The sequence below is a fragment of the Apteryx rowi genome, unplaced genomic scaffold (assembly GCF_003343035.1).
Source record: "Apteryx rowi isolate R43461 unplaced genomic scaffold, aptRow1 scaffold_51, whole genome shotgun sequence".
NCBI classification, from domain to species: Eukaryota; Metazoa; Chordata; class Aves; order Apterygiformes; family Apterygidae; genus Apteryx; species Apteryx rowi.
The window spans coordinates 3478219-3498325 of NW_020450772.1; the positions used below are offsets into that span (position 1 = coordinate 3478219).

Here is a 20107-nt window from a genome sequence, read left to right on the forward strand (position 1 = left end):
CTTCTACATCAGAGGCTCCCTTTGCCCTGCCTAGCTACATTTTAGTGTTGCTTAGTCCTGTTCCCCGTAGGAATACATTTGGACTCTGAAATGCAGAAGGCCCCCAAAACTCCTTCTGCCTGGAGCTTTTGTCCATATCAAGCCCTGCAGTCTGAAGTGAAGCCTTGACTTCCTACAGGCAATCTCTCCTCTCTGTGTCCTGAGCCAGCCTACGTATATTCCTTCGCCGTCTGTGAAAGAGCAAGTAGAACCTCATTTGACGGTAAAGGTGATTCCTCCCTGTCTGAAATAGCAGCTAAGCAATTATGAAAACCAGCTGGAGGAAGCCACCGATGAAAGCTATTTTTTTCAGTCACTGCCAGCAATAGGTCATTTTCCTAGTRCGGAGAGAGGCATAGGGCATAGTTTGCACTCTACTAAATCCTAATGTGCTTGGCAGTGGGGTTCATAGAAAAGTTGGAATAGGAAAAAAAAATACTCCGGAGAAATCTTCGGAGAGCTGCCTGTCCAGGCACATCATAGAGACAAAGGGAAACTGTTTGAACTGGGCCTTCACAGATCACAGCTAGCATTGCTCATCAGTACAGTTATTGGCTCATATGTAAAAACAAAAATCAAGGGGAATTTCACTGAAGAATTTTACTGAAACTGAGTATCTGGCTTCTTACCGTCAAAAGCCGTCACTGACGTTAACATGTTCCTGCAAAATGTTTCTTTCCTGTGACACTGCACTTCAGTAGAAAAGGAGTTTATTGCAACCAGCTCTGAGGGAAATCTATCAAGACCTGCTCCTTTCCTCGCATTTACCCCAGTATCGATTCCCTGCTTTCTGCAGACTGCTTTGGGGCAGGCAGTCAAGACTGACCGGAGGCTCCCACAACACCTGGGGTCTGGCAGACGCACTCTGTGCCAAACCTCGCGCCCCCGGGGCCAGAGGGAACCCCTCCCCATCGTCCGCGGGACTAAGGGTCTCGTTCAGCATTTGTGACCTTAAGCATCTTACTTTTCTTGTGAGTATAAAACTTGTCTTCTGGACCATCCTTAGCTCTCTTGATAATCAGTTTTCCCATTTCCACATCAACTTTGAGATGTATTTTTGAGAAAATTCCTAAGGAGTCTGCTTTCACCTATCGGAAAACAGAGAATTTTCATAAGCCAGCTTCTACACTTCAGTCACATGTATTATGAAAAGCAACACTTGACTGAATTCGTGGACACATATTGTCATTGCCAATCCCACTAGACATCTCTTGAACGTTTGCACGGTGCTAAACAACACCCAGGAATAGCTGTGTTATCTCTGTGACAGCATAGCAGAGTTCCCAGCAAGTGAGATACTGAGGTATATTTGCGTTTACTGTCCTTCCGCATTGTGATAAGCTTTGTTAAATGAGTAATATTTACCTCAAAGGTGACAGGGGGGATGAGGGAGCGCCGGTGTGTTGAATCAGGACCTTCAATCAACAGTGTTTTCACCTGTAAAAGAATTCACGCGTACCGATTTGTATTTGGTGATTCCACACTACCTTGAGAGTAATAAAGGCAGAGCAAAGAAGACTTATTGTGGCAGAGAACTGCGCTGATGATGAACAAGAGGCATACGATGAGCGTAACTAGAGGCAAAGGAAGACGACAAAGTAATATAAAATAGCTATAAAACACTACCTTTTCTTCAATGGAGGACAGCAAAGAAATCAGCTGATTGAGTTTCAGTACAATATTGACTGGACTAGCTTCACCAAGCATCTGATATCCACGACATAGAAACAAAGAGAGAGAGATGCATAATTACCAAACCCGCAGAGCCCGGCCCGGAAGCGCCGCAGTCTTGCCCCATGCCCACCCCTCACACCCAGCAAGGAGCAGCAACGGTGCCTCTGCCACTCCGATCTGAAATGGGCGGCACAAGAGCACAGGGTCTGGCTGAACATGCAGAAATACGGGTGGGTGGAAGGGCAAATATGCAAACCTTGTCCATCGGTTAGAAGCAGCTAGACATGCAAAGGAGTTAGCTTGCTGCTTAGAAGATGGGTTTGCATGCACAGGTCCAGGGTTCAAGACACAGAAGTCCTGGGCTGCTGGTTTGCGGGGCTACTGGCAGGAAGAGGTAGGTCACGGGACTCAGGTGGGCTGAGGGAAGGAAGGTTTTAGCAGGGAAACATCCTGGCCTGAAGCTTATGGAAAGACAAATGTGCAGTTCCAGCCCACAGGCTGAAAGAAGACGGGGGGACAAAAGCCCTAGGGCAGGTTGCTGCATCTTCCTTCTGGGGCGGGAAGGAGAAGCAGGCAGAGAGGACTATGGGGTAACTGAAACTGTGGAGATGCAACTCACTGTGTGCCCTCTGCACTGAAGCCAGAAAGAGGCTAAAAAGAACAAAAGCGGTGACTGATCACCTAAACTCCACCAGTCCCAGCTGTGCAACAAGAAGAGAGCAGAGCCTCCCCGCTGCCCTTTCCTGTGCGGACAGCCACTCGTGTTCCTCTTTGTTCCCCTTTCCCACCTTCCGGCTGACTTACTTGTGAGCGCTGATGGATCCCAGGGTGCAGCTGCTGTTCAAACACCTTCTGGATGGACTCCAGAGATGGGAGAGTCCGAGAGGCTTCACTGGGAACAGAGACACGGCAGAGGTCTAAGGCTGTGGTCAGGTCTGTGGGTAGGTTGGCACGTGGCCTCTTTGGACAAAGCAGCGCAGCAGTGACCGCAGGCGTGCAACCCCACCGGGGCCTGCTCTCACCATGTGCTGTGCTCTTGTCCCCTAATGCTTACCACCCTCTCAGCTGGTGGAACGGGAGGTGAGAGCGTTTCTCAGCTGACTCAGTGCAGAGTGCCTTAGCTGTACTGCCGGTGAAGGCAGCTTTGAGTTAGGCCCCTGGCTTTGCCTTGCTGAGGCATAGACCTACTTCTGGTTTTGCTTTGGAGATGGTAACTTCTTAAATCTCCCTGGAAAGATGTCCCAGTCTGGGCCGAACCAGAGAACACTCAGCATCAAGCCAACTATGCCAACTCATAGATCAAAGCATACTCAAAAGCCTCAAAGGCCGGCAAAGTTTGGTGCCTATGAATGCCCCAGCGGTTGGAGCGCCTTCGTTTAGCTCAGTCCTTGCAGCTGCTGAGGCTGCCGCAGGATGCTGGGGACACTGGGCTAAGAGGAAATTAATTTCTAGACTTTTCGACTCACATGACAGAGAGGTGCTGGGCGCAGCGAGGGGGCGGAAGAGCCAGCCTTTAATCTCTTGAACTGGAACCTCTTGCAGGTTACAATGAGATTCCTTTAACATTTCCAAATTAGATTCCACAGGATGCTCATTTGTCAAAATGCTGTTGTATGAATTTGGCACAGAAGCAGCACTCTGCTAATGACAAGACTTATCACGGAAAGAGCAGCCAGGGAGCGCAGGTCAAAAGGAAGGTGATGGTGGGGAGCCGCGCTAGGATGCTTGCATTGTGCCTCGTCAACAGTGGCTATTAATGATTTCCCTCACTTTCCTCCGTCTGAATGGACCGGATTTTACTCCCTGTTTCTTGGGGAAATTGCTCCAAAGTGAAAGTATGTCTAATAGTCTGAAGATTAGATATTTGTCTAGACGCTGAACCACGGGTGATTAATTGCCTAAATTAAGCACTCACGTTTGAAATTTCACTCTAAGAGACTCACCACAGGGCACATACAAGTACAAGACACAGGTAGGAATCCGGATCTGCTGAACTTAGTCCTGTTACGCCACAGTTCGGCTTTGGATCAACTAGGGCAAATGTTGCTGCAAATGGCTGTGGCCCCAGACCCAAGACTCCCGTTGATTTCTATGGCCGTGGAGTCAGGCCCCAGGAGGTTGCAAGGCAGTTGCAGGAGCATTAGGTGAAATTCAGTTTGACAAGAATGATGGGATATTTTCTGTGACACAGACTACAGGACATATAGCCCATCTCTCAAAAACACAGAGCAGCAGCTGCCTGAACCAGTTCAGAAAAGATTTCTCATGGGAAAACTGCCCTCTATTTACTGTACAGTGCAATCTGTAACATGCATGTCTGTCTGGAGGAAGAGCATCTGCAGGCGTTCAAACTCAACAAAACCACAAAGTGGTTTTAATTGCATTTTTAACTCCTTTTGTTTTCTTCTCTTGATAGTATGAAGGAAATATATGTAGTGGCCTTCATCGAAGCGTCAGAAACCTCTGTGTCCACATAGGATTGCACAAGCGTGGGTATCAGAAGTGCTTGGAAAAGCTGCTTTAAAAGCTCCGTGTGGAAATTATCCAGACGGGGAGAACAAACAAGAGCATGCAGAGCAGTGATCAATGACCAAATGACAGCTTCGGAGAGCAGCAGGCTGAATAGGTCGCTGAATAGGTTTCACCTAAAGCTGGTAGGAAACCCTGAGCAAAGTCCACTCACGTGGGTTGTCCCCACTCTGGGTGCACTGGCACCAAGCTCCCCATGAGTCAGCTTCACAGCCCCTAGAGGATTCCCCTGACTAGGGGAAATCTTGTATGCCAACTTTTTTTAGCAGCGAATGCTTCACAGAAGCACCCATCAGCCTTGCAAGTCTCTGCTTTGTTTCATTTTTAGTGCATGAGCTGTCAAAGTGACTAGCCTCTGCCGGCAGTGGTTGTCCTGTCCCCTGGGCTCCCACAGGAAGATGTGACGTGGCTGCTCTCACCCCTTTGGCCACACTTGCCGACCGCAGCTGGCCCTCGAAGGTGGTGGCAGCTTCCAGCGCAGTTAAAAGCAGCTTTCCATCTGTGTAATCTGGGGTTTGGCCCTTGCTGAATTAATCACAGATCAGTGGTGAGGAAGGGGGTGAGGGGACGAGATCACGGCAGGTTGCGCTCCCCGTCTGCTGCGACCCGGCTGTGCTCGAGCTCCTCAGTCCAAAATGAGGCCTGCACCTGCCCGTGAATAATGCATGCACTGCAGAAGGGACACACTGTTCGCAGACAACTGGTCCAACTCTTCTCCCACCCTCATGGTGTGCTTTAAGCTATTTTCTTCTCTCCTAACGGTTGCATAGTGGAACAGGTTGTCCACGGAGGCTGTAGAGGCTCCATCCTTGGAGATGTTCAAAACCCAACTGGACACGGTCCTGGGCAGCCTGCTCTAGGTAACCCTGCTTGAGCCCGGGGTTGGACCAGATGGTCTCCAGAGGTGTCTGCCAACCCCAACCACTGTGTGACTCTGTGAAGCACTGCAGCAAAGGAACAGCTCCAGTACGTGTCCTCTCTACCCTGCCAACGCTGGCAGTCCCTGCTTACCCCCAGCCTGATACCGAAACAGAGCTGAGTCAGCCAAAGGGCGCAGGGATGCCCAGCTTTCACAGTGACGGCAGCATCCTTTGGGTGTGAGAGTAACCCTGAAAGAAGGCGCTGCTGGGCTCTGGGAGGCTGGAAGAAGCCAGAATACAGCGCTGCACAAAGACTGCGACTCACACAAATCTGCACGGCTCACGAAGAGCCAGGGCCAGCTCAGCCACGGCGAGTGTCCACGTGCGCACTCTGAACCCACAGCAATGACAGCTTGAAGGAGCTTAGATGCCAGTGAAAGGGCTCCAACTGTGCCAGTTAACAATTTGTGTTGGTTTTCTACCTATTCCCAAATATTGTGAAAATAAAGAAATTGAACGTTGTTAAGAAGAACAGGACACAGCCATGGAGAAGCAACCAATGAACTACCTGTACATTCAGCTGGAATCTCTGCACAGCCTGAAGAAAGCTGAGGTAAATAAAAACCAAATTTAGGTCATGCCACTGACTAAATTTGAGTTCAGCAGTCTGATAAGGGAAGTGAGCTAAAAGTGCAGACAATCCCAGAGACTCAGGAGACTGCAGAAAACAGTTAAATGCCAAAGCCTCTCACTATTAACCAGTACAAGCCAAATGAGTAGTTTGGCTGGACAGTGCTGATTCATGGGACAATCCAAAGGGCAAGGGAGAGCTTCACCAGAGAAACCTGACTGAGACCGAAACCAGAGAAAGAAGAAAGAGCCTGCAGTTGTTGGACCGTCACCAAAAAATCGAGAAGGCAGCTTCATCTAGCTGAAATAAGACAGAACCGCATAAGGACAAACATTTCCATAACTACATGCGGCCACTGGAAGGGCGCTGGGCAGGCAGCTTGTCCTTTCCCGGGTCTGCGGTGCTGCCGTGCCCCTGTGCTCAGCAGACTTGCAGAAGAAGTGGCCCAGCTCTGTTCTGTGCTGGCAGTGCCCAGTCACCAAAAATCCTCCAGGAAACCCAGAAATGTAAAAGGTGCCTTGGTGTTTGGGAGGATTATGTACCTGTAGCCTCTCCTTCCTTCATACTGTCCTACATACATTTATGAGGAACAGGGTAACAAACCCCGATAAGGTGAAGTAGAATAATAAGTGGGAAATGGAAAAAGCCAGCCGTCATGAGAACAGAAGTACCGGAGATATTTTAGTAACACAAAACTCTCACTTGTGATTTCATTAGATCTTGGTTTCCATTACTGAGGCTTATTCTTAGCTAGACACCTGGGTCTCCCCCACCGGGGGCGTAGAGAAACAAAACCCTCTGGCAGGGCGCAGAAGAAGAAGGGCAGTTCTTTGCACACCTGGTTCTTAGTCCTGCCAGGGGCTCATCTGGAGGAGGCTGGCGGCTGGCAGAAGGGAGGAAGAGCAGGGCCACATGCGCCTAGCCCTTTGCCTGGTAAAATGTATAGTGACCACAGGCCCAGGGGAGCGATTGCGGTCTCAAGCAGCTGAGGACCTCGCTCGCTCCCTGCCTCCCATGTGTGGGTTAATGCTAAGCAAATCAGCAGCATCCACCTCTTGCTTTTCTTCTGCCTCGGTGAGCTCTAGGGGTGCAAGACCATGCCAGTAGCACTACCAGCTTCACTTCTAAATATCCTGGAGAGAAGGATATTGCAAGCCATGGAAACAACTGTGGAAGTATGGGCCCTCTGCCATAGAGTGCTTTCCCTCAGATCTTTGCAAAAGTGTGGGCTAACCTTGTTTGCTTAAAAGTAGCAAGGGGGGAAATCACATTTTTCCACCACAGAAAATACGGGGAACTCAGCAAGGTTTTAGTTCCCTACTGGAGTTTTCCTGTTTGGGGCCAGGAAGGGCTACAGATAGGAAACGTAAAAATTGTAGACCCTAGGCTGGTTTGTCTTATTATTTGAGCTGGACTCCTCTACTGACAACAGTGAAATCGCTCCAGGTTCACAGTGCTTCAGTGGGAAGGAGAATCAGTGTTTAAAACACAGCTATACACCAATATGTGCTTGTTTCCATAAACGACTTGTGCTTGACGATTCTGTGGGTGTCATCTATGCATTACCAAATTATGCAGTTAATCGGTTAGTGCATTTTTTGCTTTGTTTCTTTCTAAACAAAGCATAAAAAATACTCTATCAACTGAAACCACCTACAGGGAAACTTCACTGTCAGAGCTGTGTCTTTTACATGGATTTCACATCTTTGGACCAGAATCACAGGTCATGAGATCCAAATATACCTTTTTTTGAGGGTAAGCAGATTTACTATGCCAAAAATGCAGGCTCTGAACGCCTGCACGTGGCACCTACATTGGACTGCAGTGTTATAGCATTATACTGGCATCTCTGAAAATCAGCTCTGGTTACCTGAAGAGCCCTTTGCAAAGATGTGTAAGTAGTTTCTTCAGCTGTGGAAGGTTGGTTGAGCCAGTCTGCACCATCTCAAAATCACTGGTGATATGAACTCGCAGGTAATCCTGGATGAGTTTAAGATGCTCGTCAGAGACACTGTGGAAGAGATAGACAGGTCAGAAACCAATTCCTCTCTGCGTTCCCAAATATCAGCCAGCTTTGTTATTTTTTCTGAAACCTCCACAGCCAGCCCGGACAGACGGGGGGCAGTTTGCCTTGGTTTTCAGTGTAAATATGCAGTTCTCAGAATTGGCCTGTGGCTCCCCCACCACAGCGCTGACACCTTCTCCTCCGTCTCCCTGCCCCTAAATCCTCTCCTCCTGGGCTGCTGAGCTGTCACTCCAGGGGAGGTCTCGCAGTGCCCGGCCTCGCCAGGGCCGCGGCGGGACCGTTAGCCTTGGCAGGAAAAGCCGGGCTGCTGGGAGGCAGCTAGGAGTCAGCAGCTTGGGGGCTCGAGGGAGATGAAAGCTCGCTGTCGTGGGCTGTCCCTTGGCCTGACAAATGCAGAAAGTCCCACTTGGGCGCTCAGCAGATGAAATGGCGCAGGCAGCTCACCGCAACCGCATTTCTCCCAGTCTGCCAGCTGCTAGCGGGCCACCGCGACAGGACCGGTGCTGCCACTGCTCGCTCTCTCGGCCGCCCGCGCTCTGCCCACGGCCAGCCCTTCCGAGTTTTTTAGCTTTGCAGATCTGGTCACGAAATGTTATGCAGATTTCTCTAAGGCTTCAGTGGGCGTCCACGCAGCTCATACGTGGGACAGTATGAGTGAGGCCTGCGGCTGGAGTAAATCAGTATGTGCACCTGGAAATCCACACACCACTTTACCCTCCTGATACAATCTGTGGTTTAGGTACACAGCCAGCAGGCCAGGTTCTCTCAGATATTACCACGGCTTACATTAGAAAACTACACCTCAGTGCAGAAACTCAATCACTGGTTTTACACTTCAAGAAAGTCTTTTTTCTAGCCCTCCGTAAGGATTAGCCAACGCACTGTAGGTCTGATTCTGTTCTCCGTGCGGTGATACAAATGAGGGAGGAGCTGGGCTGCAATCAAATAGGTGCTCGGCCGCCCCCGACCAGAGAGCCCAGGAAAGCGCAGAGCTGGCCTGAAGGGGGATCCGGCCGCCCCGTGACGGCCAGTCTCACCTGCTTGTGTCCTGACACTGCAGTCGCTGGAGTAGTGTCTCAGGAAGGAACAGTTTGTTAACGTCTGCCACCCTGGAGGTTTCAGGGAGAGGAGGCACCTCCTTCGCGTCGCTGCTCGGCAATGCCACGGGGATGTTGCGGGGAGGCAGGCTAGGCGGCACGGGAACCAGGTCTGGCAGGGAGGAAGGGAAAGGCGCAGTCATCCCAGCACGGCGATGGGACCACGTTTCCCCTTCACGCCCGGGCAGGGCAGCGGCAGCCACAGGCAGCCCCCCCTTCTGAGGGGCCTCCCATTTCGCAGCTGGGAAGATCAGGGCGGGATACTGGCCCACCCCTGTCCTCCGGGAAGTCGGTGGTGTGAGACCAGCGGGCTGAGCTGCCGGGCTTGGAGCTCACGTGCAATCAGCACGTGCCCCCGGCTTGCAGCCTGGCCTCATCCAAGTAACTTCAATCGCTCCATCTGCAGAGCAGCTATGAAGGTTAATTAGTTACTTTGAATATAATGCTTTGGAAACATGGCTGTACCTCATCCATATCATTATCGTTATCACTGAGATCCGCTGCTGGGGCAGAATGGATGGAGGGGCATGATGGAAAGAGCACAAGAAGCTGCTAATGGAAAGAAGTGGACAGCTAAAGTAAGCAAATATGGATGGAGAAAAAATACTCTATAATCCAGCACAACAGGGTTGAGTCTCCTGCTTCGTCCTGTGGGCATCAAGCAGGGAGCTCAAAGTGCTCCCTGCCCTTTCCGAGCCCTGCTGTTATGCTTTTCAGCCTGCTACCCCTCCTGCCCTGGGAGAGACGTGGGGTCGTCTCCACCTAACCCAACCACGGTTGCCTTTCCTTCCACGCCTGCTGCTCCAGCACTTTCTTACGCCTGTCATATGTGGCTGGTTGAGTTGTGCGGTTTTGTCTGGCTGTTTTTTAAAGGTGGAATTTTCATTAGAAAAAAGAAGAGCATAATCCTGGTCCATTTCTCCTGGGCAAAAGCTGTGACTCACAGAGCCACCGCAGCCGTGAGCAATGGCACAGCTGGGCGGCGCGTCTGCGGTTTATTGGGTGCTCAGCTCCTGGCGCCTCAGCAATTCCACGCGCAAGCCACCCAGACACCTATAGGCCCTACACGGCTCCAGGAGGATGGTGCCAAAGTGCCTTACAAAATTCAATTCTGTATGTGAATGGCCCAGCCCAAGAGCTAACATTTCTCCACCTAAAGGCTCTTTATCTTGGCTAGAACTTCATTCCCTGCTCCTCGCCTCTTTGCTTATTATTTTTGCTGTACTCCCCTCCTCCTCCGTGAGAGCAGGAGATTTGGTGCAGCTGGCCAAAAACCAGGAACATCTTTCCTGAGCAGCTTTGCAAAATTTTGTTCTGTTTCTTTGTGAGAATTTCATATGAAAATCTTCCAGCTCCCATTAGAGATCCATTGGATTGTGCAAAAATACACAGGAACATCTGCTTTAGTGCAGATGCCTGTCTGTCTGTCACAGGGACTATGTCCTTCAGACAAGTTTTATTGTAATGCTCAACATTTCCGGACAGACATCAGAAAGGATGGCTCTGTGGGCATGACTCTTCCCTGGGATTTAGGAGAGCAATGACAAATCCAAGGGATGATCCAGGAAAAATCCAAGGAATGATCCAAGACCACTCAGCGTCAAGACCCCCCCGCGACATTTCATGTAAAATAGTTGGGATAACGCCAATCACACGTCTTCATCCTCTGCCCACCTCCGTAGGCACAGTCTGGTTACCGCTGTTAGAAACCTCCTCTGTGTCGGAGCAGATGAGGGGGCCTGAGTTTCAGATAGCCCAAGACTCACCGTGGCTGCAGGCACATGGTGCTGCAGACACCCATGTTTGAGTCTCCAAGGGAGCATCTGCACCACTGAGACAGGCAGACCATGCTCCCTCTGCCCACYGGGACCCCACAGGTGCAAGCGCAGGGAGAGGGGTGCAGAGGCATGTGAGATGGCTGGACACACACTAGCTTGGGTCCAGATGAAGATTAGCCAGCCCTTTACCTGAGATGACGTACTCACAGAGAGCCCCAACATTTTGCCTCAGGTGAGCCAGTCTGGCGCCCCAGATGCGGTACTGCCCTGGGGCCATGGGGACCTACTGGCTCAAGGTCTTGCCTGCTCACATCTCTCTGTGCCCTGCTCCATTTTGTTGCACAATATGCTCAAATCCCCCCGCTTGCAGTCCAGAGTAAGCGTCAAGCATCCCAATCGCCAAGTCATTTTGCAGGTTTCTTACCAGCATCCTCTTCTGGTTCATCTGCTGCCTCCTCCTCTTCCCGCTGCACTGGATATTTGAGGTGCCACACCAGGCCCATGTTCTCCTGCTTGTAAAAGTCTATCAGTTCCTCCAAGTTCTCGAAATACTTCACGGGAACACCCTCTGATGCCTGAAACAACCCACAAAACACAGAGGTGGTTGTGGCCTGGGATCTCTCCTACCACAGAATTGTTGCTCCTCACAGGAGGAAAAACAAAGTCGGAGAGAGAGAAAAACCCGCTCTCACTGTCCAGAGAAAGCCAGCCCAGCTCTTGCTGCCCATCTGACCACAGGCGCTGTGCAGAGCAGCTCCTGCAGTACAAACAGAAACAGATACGCAGGCACGTTCCAGCCGGCGTCAGCAAAAACGGCAACCTCAAAGATTCAGCGAAGCCAAATGGAAGAGCTCTCCTGTTTGATTCAGTGTGTTTGGCTTCAAAGCAAAGTCCTTCAAAACAAAGAATTCTCCAGGATTATTTTTTGCATTGCCTCTTTCACTGAGTGCAAAAACCCTGGACTATGTTATATTTTGTGGTATCACGGAAGAATTTTTCTGTGGAATTGCAAGATAAACATGGCTAAATCTAGATTTTAGAGTCCCTTCCAGGATTCAAAGGCTCAGAACCAGGTTCAAATGAAACAAGCTAGCAAGGCACTGTCACTGTCACAAAAAATATCCAGGTGAAGATTCAGGAAGCTGAGGCCCAGGACCCAACTAAGACTGTGAAGGCACCAGTCATGACGCTGAGCTTGCCAGCTGAATTTTGACTACAACTAAACCTGTTTCTGGCACAGCCCTGGCCACTAATATCAGGAAATAGATACTTGCAGATAGCAAATGCAGGAATAAGGTTTTTGAGGCTTCAGAGGCAAAGCTATAGAAAGATTTTATCTGCACATCTGAAGCCGCCATGAATGGCAAATCTGCCAGATTCACCAAGCAGGTGACCACCAAGCTGCCACCTCTGCAGTTGGCTTCTACCAGGGGCCCTACCAAGGGCAGAGAAATGATTTGTCATGGCTCTGCACAGCCTGATAGTCCTCCCGACCAGAAAGGAAAGAGCTGTGCATCACCTCCGAAACCGCATTATCCAAACCCAAGGCAATGGCAACACGCACAAGCAGCTCTGACCACCGTTCACAGGGTGTGCTCTTCCTGGCAGGGCGCACGCTTTCTTGATGATGGGTTTTCCCAGAGAAACCATCCCAGGAAGGCCCCGTCTACACATGCAGCAAAATGTCCTCAAGGAGCAGGGAAGAACTGTGCAGATTAGATGTCTTCCAGGCCCACAAGACAGTTTTTTACTGGCTTAAAAGAGAAGTACTAGGAACTATTTATATCTAGGGATATAGCAACAGCGGGTGCTCAAAAAGACCAGCAGCTCACACTATTAGCAGGCTCGATGTGAGCTATTTTATATGCACAAAGCTAGATTTTACACAGGAGACGTTTACCGTTTAGTTATTAAAACTTTGCCTGCAATTTGAAATAACTTGTTACACAGCCAGACTTTGGACGTTCTGCCTCTGACTAAGGGCAGGCAGGATAGTTTCTCTTCTTTTTGGATTGCAATGATTGGCTGTAAAAATTAACATACATGAAATTTTAATGCAAATTTGAACAAGCTTATTTACCTGCTGTTTGTATTTGACTGATCTCTTATCATCTGTGAACTTCTTTTGTTTAAAAAGCAAATGTGGTAGAAACGAGATTAAACAGGAGTAACGCTGGCATAAGCCATAGCGAGCAGAATATAGGTAAATGTCCCAGCGTCAACAAGAGCTCTTTTAAATTTTTCTTAGAAAATAAAACCACAGGCCAAAAATTAGGACGATACTTTGAATACTGAACCACGTTTGAAGTCTTCAGCGACTTGCCATCAGAATACCTTTTCTTTTTAAGTACACCTACATGTCTTTAAAGGCACAGCAAGAAACATTTCTCTGCCAAAAGCGCACGACGTTTCCGAGAGCTCGCCTGCACAGCCTGCTTTTCAGTCTCCCAGGTGTTCCTGCATTTATCAAGGTTTATTATTCTGGCACAGTGGAAAATGTCGCATTCAGCATTAAGGCAGTGCTTGGGCAAACACGGGATTATATTTATGCGAGGCCAGAGGTGTTGAAACAAATTGCTGGTTAAAACATCAAGGAACGTAACAAGCACAGGCCAGATCCTGCTCTCCGGATCACGCTGCATTTCTGCTGCCGTGACGAACAGCTTCTAATTTACACCAACGAATGCAAATGCTGCCTAGCCCTCCCGGACACTTCTGCTCTTTGGTGCCAGCTGTTAAGGCGCGGGATCTAGTCCGTCACAAGAAAGGATCCCAAGCCACGGCGTTGCGCTGGGGCAGAGCTGGAAGAGTTCGGCCAGTTGCTTCTCCCTCCCCGCAGTTTCTCTGCTCCGAAATCTCAGGTTGGGCAGTTCCCGCTCCGGCACAGCAGCCCTCCTGCGCCAGCACCGTCTCCCAGCCTTGTTCCTCCCCGAGCTCCTGCTCTCAGAGAGCCCGAGGGAAAACAGATCGCCCCGCGCGGCCCTTTCCAGGCCGAACGCAGCCTTGGCGTAAGCGGAGGAGAGGCTGAACTAGCACTTTTTGCTGCCAGGGATAGTTCAGCCTCTGAAACCGTCCCGGTCTCTGCGGCAACCAGAAGGAGAAATGTTTTGCAACAGGCCTCCTTCCTCTACCTCCTTGCGCTGCGTTGCAGCAGGGGACCGAAGCCCGCGGCCCGGCTCCGAGGCCCCGGCACGGAGGAGCCAGCTGCAGCACGCGTCCGAACGCCAGGCGCTACCGGTGACGCCGCCAAAGCCGCGYGGGAGCCTGAACGCAGAGGTCACCGGACCGTCCCCCCTCGTTTTCTTGGGCGTTGTAGCGACAGTGTGCAAGGACCTCGGCGAGGGAGGAAGCCCGCGGGAAGGGCTGCGCCGCTGCGGCGCGAAGGACGCCCGGGGCGCTGTGAGCGGGAGCGGGAGCACGGGCTCCGCTCCGCTTCCCGCCGCCCCCGCCGCCTCCATCCACCCAGCGACTATTTCCTGCGGGTTATCGCCGGAGAGATCGCGCTTTAATCGCGGCGCGGATTGTTTTAACGAAAGGTGGACGGCGAGTGTCGCCTCCAGGGCAGCGCGCCACATCCCCGGGAAGGCGCCCGCCCGGCGCACGGGACACCGGAGCCTGGCGGCGTGGCGGGCGCCGCGGCCGGACCTCGGCACCTTGCTGCTGCCGGCCGTAGCACGTGGGGAGGAAAAAGCGAAGGAACGAACGCAGAGCAGGGAACAAGCCGTAAAACGGCAGCACTGCGCGAAGGAAGCTGAGATGAGGGTGGATCGGAGACCGCAGGGCGATCTGACAGTGAGAAACTGCAGCAGAAAGAGCCTCCGTCTTTCTAGGACCTGTTAACGCGAGCGTCATATGAGACCCAGGAGGAAACTGCCCCCGTACTTGGTGCTGGGAGGCCTTATCTGGACCTCCGTGTCCAGGCTGGGGCACCAGTTTTTAAGGATGGTGCAAAAATATCGGAGTCCGCAGAAAGATGCCAAGGGCGGCAGAAGAGTTGGAAAACGTGATCTGCAAGGAGGGCGTGAAAGAGAAGGACAGGAACAGTCTAGCAAAGGGACAGCCCGGAGAGGACACGTGGCAGCCCCATGATTCCTAAATCCTCTTACAGAGGAGATGGCAATCAGCCGCGCTGCGAGTCCCGCCAGGGCGGCAGACGTGGCTGGCTTGCTTTGCGGCGCTGGGGATTTAGATTAGATCTCAGGACAACTTGCCAAACCCAAAGGCAGCGAGGGCCTGGAGCAGGCTGCGCGGAGGCTGCCGAGCCRCTGCCCCGGGCTGTCCACGCGCGGCGGCCGCCGCGGCCGGCCCGCGAGCTCCTGATCCTGCCTCTGCCCACGCGCGAGGCGGACGCCGGGCTCGGAGACCTCGCCAGACGTCTCGCGGCTGCGTCGCTCCGTGACTGCAGGACGCCCTCATCGGTTCTGCCTGCTTCCTCTGCCTCTCGACCCTGCTACGTCCTTGAAGAAGGCTGGTAAAGCCGAGCAAGACCTTGCTTTTCACCGTCAGCCCGGCCCCTTCGTGGGCTCTCACACCTTCCATCTATGTTTTCCACCTGCTTTCTGACTCCAGCCTTTTAGGCTGGGAAGCTGCTTTCCCACAGCGTGTCCCGGTGTCTCCCATCCTCCAGAAACTGCCCTCAGTCCTGCAGGCCCTCCCAGGCCCTGATTCCCCTTCCATCTTCTCTAAATTCACTGCACAACAGTTAAAAACCTTTAGCTATAGCCTGTTCCTGTGCTCACACCAAACGGGCTTCTGGGTTCCCCGTTCTGGGAAAACCGCTATTACTAAAGTCTTCAGTCACTGGTCTTTGGCTAAATCTTGCGATCCACTTTCCAAATCTGTCTACCTAAACTTTTCGACAGGTTTTAATACGGCCGATCATCTGCTCTTCCTTCATACCTGGCGTGCAAACGCTACCAGGCAAAATGCCACGCCAGCCCAAGTCTCTTCTCCTTCGTCGGTCCCAAGCAATTGCATCCGGCCACCAAAACCCTCGGCAAAGATACTCCGGAGAGGGGTTTGCTGAGGAGCAGCTCTGAACACACCTTCAGGGAAGCTCGCAGGCGGGCTGTAGAGACRTAGGGTGAAAACGGATTACAAAGCTGCAAAGCCCAAGCTAAGGCAGGCAGGGAAGCGGTTAACTTGGGGTTCATCACAGCGGCTGTATAAATAGATGGCACAGGAAGTCTGGGGCCCTCAGAAGGAAGAGGAAGTGTTTTCCTTTCCTGAGCCAAGGCGCAAGGAGGAACTAGGAAACTGGTCATCTGGTTATATTGCTTAAGGCCAATCTTTTCGAACCACAGTGCCTTAAAACAGGTATTGAAATCCATATTTCGGCATTTCAGCAACAGTCAACGGGTTTGCAAAGTTAAAAAAGTCTTGCAATACCACTGATGTACACGGAGGCTGAAAATCAGGGCACTTCTAATTTGGTGCAAAATACTGGCAGGAACTTTTTTACTTTTAGATTTGAAAAAATCTTCTCAGGTTTCCCGGTTTGGAACAAACTTGTCTTGAGGACGGTCTGTTAGCGAGGGAATCTAGGTGGCATTTTTAAATCTCCTTTCAGCTCTCATTTAGGCAAGCTTTTCTATCTCGCTAAAGAGCTGAGCCTAATAGCCCAGAAATTGCTGCTCAATGATTTGCAAAGCATTTTCAAGCAACCTGGTTGGGTTTCAGTTTTGTTTTGTTCGAAAACATGTCTTATTTTTAGACCCAGTCCTGTGCTCTGCAATTTCGGGAGCGTTTCGCAGGAACGGCACCGCAGACAGGAATCACAGCTGGGAGAAACAGCCGCTTCCCAAAATAGGAGCCGCCCAGAAACGTAGGCTGCTCCGAGCGCCAGGAAGAACGCGGGGCTGAGCGGGGGGCGCGAAGGCAGGGGCGCAGCGGGGTGGCCGGCCAGCACGGGCATCCCGTGCCCGCCCCGACTTCGGGAAGCGGTGGGAAGCCGGAGCCGCTGGGGCTGGGCGGTGGGTCCCTGCGAGCGAGGGGCGCCCGGCGGCAGCGGGACCCGGCGCGACGGGAGAGGCGACGGGAGGCATCTGCGGGCAGCTGGAGCAGTGCCTCCCCATCCGCAAAAAAACCGCCYGCGTTTTGGGGAGAAAGGCACGGTTCAGAGCGCCGTTGTGAGTCAGAGAGAACCGAAAGCGAACGGTCGCCGTCCCTCGGGAGCCGGGAGGCGGCGGAGGCTGCTCTTGTCTCTTTCTGCGCATACGGTTTGCCCTGATGCGCCGGTTCGCTTATTCACATCACTTCTGCTACCGCGGCCCTTTACATTTAAGACACTGGGTGAAAATCATGGAGATCGGAGACGCTGGGGAAAGAGGTTCTGAAAGAGGCGATTATTGATAGAAGGCAGCAAGAAACTGCAATTTAGTAACAACTAAGTATGCATTACTTCTAGCTTGTGTTCCTGGGTAAGAATCAGACATCGCAAACAAAAAACTAAGTTAAAAGAAGGGTGAAAAAAATGAAGAAAATTACCATGTTGTCAAGCCTATAAAACTCCCTCTGTTCCTAAAAAGTAACTGAGGGACGTGGTTGCATATTGCCTCTGCCACAAGCTCTCTTTCTTTAAGCACAATACTGACTTAAGAGACACTGTACATGAATGACTGGCACTGCATCACAATTCCTTCTTTATTATTCGTATAAAAAATGGGAAAGCTAAAGAATTTTTGCTCTTTTTCATACTGCTGTGCACAGAATATTTGTTCAAGTTCAGCACCCTACTTGCTTGCTTGAAATATGTGCACGAAATACGAATCCTATCACTGATAGCTGGAAACAGGTCGACCGGGTACAAACAAGCATTTTTGCCTTCGTTGCTAACAGGGCAGGAGGGCAAACCCTGAGTTCACCTCCAAATTGCCTGATACAGCGTAAATCTAGATTAAAACCTGAAGTATTTCTTGACCCAATTATTTAATTTCAAATGCTCAACACTTTCTAGATACAGAACGGGAACCCAATTTGAGTTAATCTTGAAAAGATCCTGACTGCCAGATCTGCCCCTTCTGTCCCCGCAGACTTTTCCGCTGCCTGATCCCACCCCGGCTTCGTTCCGCCAGCCGGGAGGTTGGCCGTGTTCACGGGTAGGAAGTGCTCCCATGGCAGAACTGGGACACTTGCAAATTAAAATAGTCTGCTGAAGAGAAGTTACATTTATAGGAGTTTCAGTAGGGTACGGCTGGCTTCCAAATTATTATCTTAAGTTCCCTGTAAAAATTCTGCATCTTAAAGAAAAGCAACTATTAGGAGATCCGGAAGGTGAAGGACCTATAGAAGTCTTCCGAGCTGGTGTTCTCCCCCACAAAATATAGACAAAAGTCCCAAACATAATGTGCTCAGATCCTATTTAAGGACCCCAGTCTACTCCAGCACTGTGCAAGTCCCACAAAAGTGTGCTAACTGCTAAACACATAACTAATACTGTTAGATACAAGCGAGGAAGAACACCAAGTATTTACAGAAAGTGCCGACACCATTTACTTGAGGTAGTCCTCCACGCTAAATAAAGCATTCAAACTCCAGCCATCAAAATGTTTTAACCACACCACATATTATGATCCAACTCATAGCACCAACAGAAACCTACTGAACAACCAACCCTCTCAGCAGTTCTGTCTTATAATAAATAGGATTTACAGCAACAGCGAGCAACCAGCAGTGTGGTTCCATGGCAGAGCAGGAGGGACTGGTGTTAAATTTAGCTGCAGGCTGCAAGTCAGATGAGTTGGTGATGAATGAGCAAGGACTGCAAAGCCATGGGGAACTGATGCAATTTTTTTTAGCACTTCTGTAGCGTGTGGGTAGAATTTAAGCAAAAGTTTTGGAGCGCACTACTTCTGGCAACTTCTGTAATTTTATCCCAAGTACTGTGCTTTTTGGTTTTCCACTTTAAAGCTTCAGCTCTTGGAGTCAAATGAAAATTTCCATTTTCATTTCTTCAGAAAGTATCTAGCTCTAGTGGCTACTGAGAGAAACTTGAACATGTGGGTCCTCAAGGGCCAGCAAGGCAAAGAGAGCACATGTAACGCTCCCACGCTACATTTCTGGGGGTGTCCTCTAACCTGTGCAGGCAGAAAGTGGAGGATCCATAATCGGCTCCCTGTTTTCCCTACCCATCTTCTGTGCTGAATGGATCCCATATATGCACAAAGCAATTATGTAAAATATCCAGCAGAAGAGAGAAAATACAACATTAACAAAGTCATATTTGCTGAATATATACTACTGAAGGAAGCAATTTGGGCAGATCGTGCACGTAAAGCAGCTGCATTCACCATGTTCAGACACACTGCACGACTCTCTGGGACTGTGTAGTTAAACACCATACAGTAATGCACAGATAAGGGTGAGCACCTTGGTGTTACGATTTCCTGCCTTTGGGCTGCAAAATTTCTTAATCTGCAAGCTTCAGCAACCGTTTTCTATTTTTACTACACTCTGGGTGACCACTTGTACTTTATTTCAAGGGACCATCCCTTATTTCATTCATTTATTGCATGAGTAAGACGAAGCCTTCCTTAACTGATTAAACCTTTGCAGAGCCACACTGAGCTGTAAGGGCTAATGGAACAGCTGTAGAATCCAGAAAAAACACTGGCATTTAACAAAACTAAGCACAAAGCTGAAAACGAACAAAATAAATCCTTCAAACCCTCTGCTTTTGTGTTCTCCCCTGAACTGCACCCTCTGAAACAGAAATAGTGGATGTGGCTTTAAGTCTGAAACGTTGCCTGCTAAAATAGGACGCAGCCCCGGGTTTCTGGTTTTGCATGTGCAAGGATGTGGCGTGCAATGAAGACAAACCTCTGGAAAAGCTCCCTAGCGCCTCTGCGAACAGCCGGGCCTTGCTGCATGCGGGCTCTGGCGTGTTTGATCACAAAAAGCACTGAATAGGGAGGAGGACTTCTCAGCAACACAGGTCACTACGTCCCCGTCACGTTTCAGAGCGTGAGGGCTAATGCAGAGTTGCCTGGAAATTTTAGCTCAGGCTCAGCAGCCTGCTAACACAGGACAACGCCAGCCTGCAGAGCACTGCGCGATCCTTTGCCCGTAGGGTTTGCTCAGCTTTGCTGGCTGCTGCTGTCTTTTGAAAGATTGCAAAAGGAGAGCTTTAACGCCCTTGGATGCAACTAGGAGTGAACTGAGATCTTCAGAGAAAAATTGAGACGGAAAACTGTCTCGGATCTTACACATTGAGACAAATGCTTGAAGACCGAAGAAACTGGGCAGCGGGGCAAAGACGTGGGAGCAGCTGAAAGCTGTGCCGGCCCGTCATGCTCTCCGAGGGACTTTGCAATGCCTGCCTTCGCGCTGCCTTTCCTGACGGCTCTTTCATTTCCCCAAACCACTCTGTGCCTTGAAGTCAGGCCCTGCGCACTTTGCATTCGTGCAGCAGCCTGAAAACTAAAGGACTCTACGTTTCTTTAAACAGAAATAAGCTCGGTAACCAAAGGGTAGGT

The 20107-nt window shown here is 50.6% G+C and overlaps 1 protein-coding gene across 2 annotated transcripts in view; it reads right to left on the minus strand.

The window, feature by feature from the left end:
• Window positions 1-20107, minus strand: part of INPP5D (inositol polyphosphate-5-phosphatase D) — a 53776-nt gene that overhangs the window by 18031 nt on the left and 15638 nt on the right. For both annotated transcript variants that reach the window (XM_026080142.1, XM_026080141.1), the window contains exons 3-9: window positions 11059-11209; window positions 8797-8968; window positions 7604-7744; window positions 2518-2605; window positions 1666-1746; window positions 1405-1476; window positions 1004-1127 (exon numbers count right to left, since the gene is read on the minus strand). In XM_026080142.1, the coding sequence (XP_025935927.1) occupies window positions 1004-1127; window positions 1405-1476; window positions 1666-1746; window positions 2518-2605; window positions 7604-7744; window positions 8797-8968; window positions 11059-11209 (829 nt within the window). The remainder of the gene's footprint in view (window positions 1-1003; window positions 1128-1404; window positions 1477-1665; window positions 1747-2517; window positions 2606-7603; window positions 7745-8796; window positions 8969-11058; window positions 11210-20107) is intronic.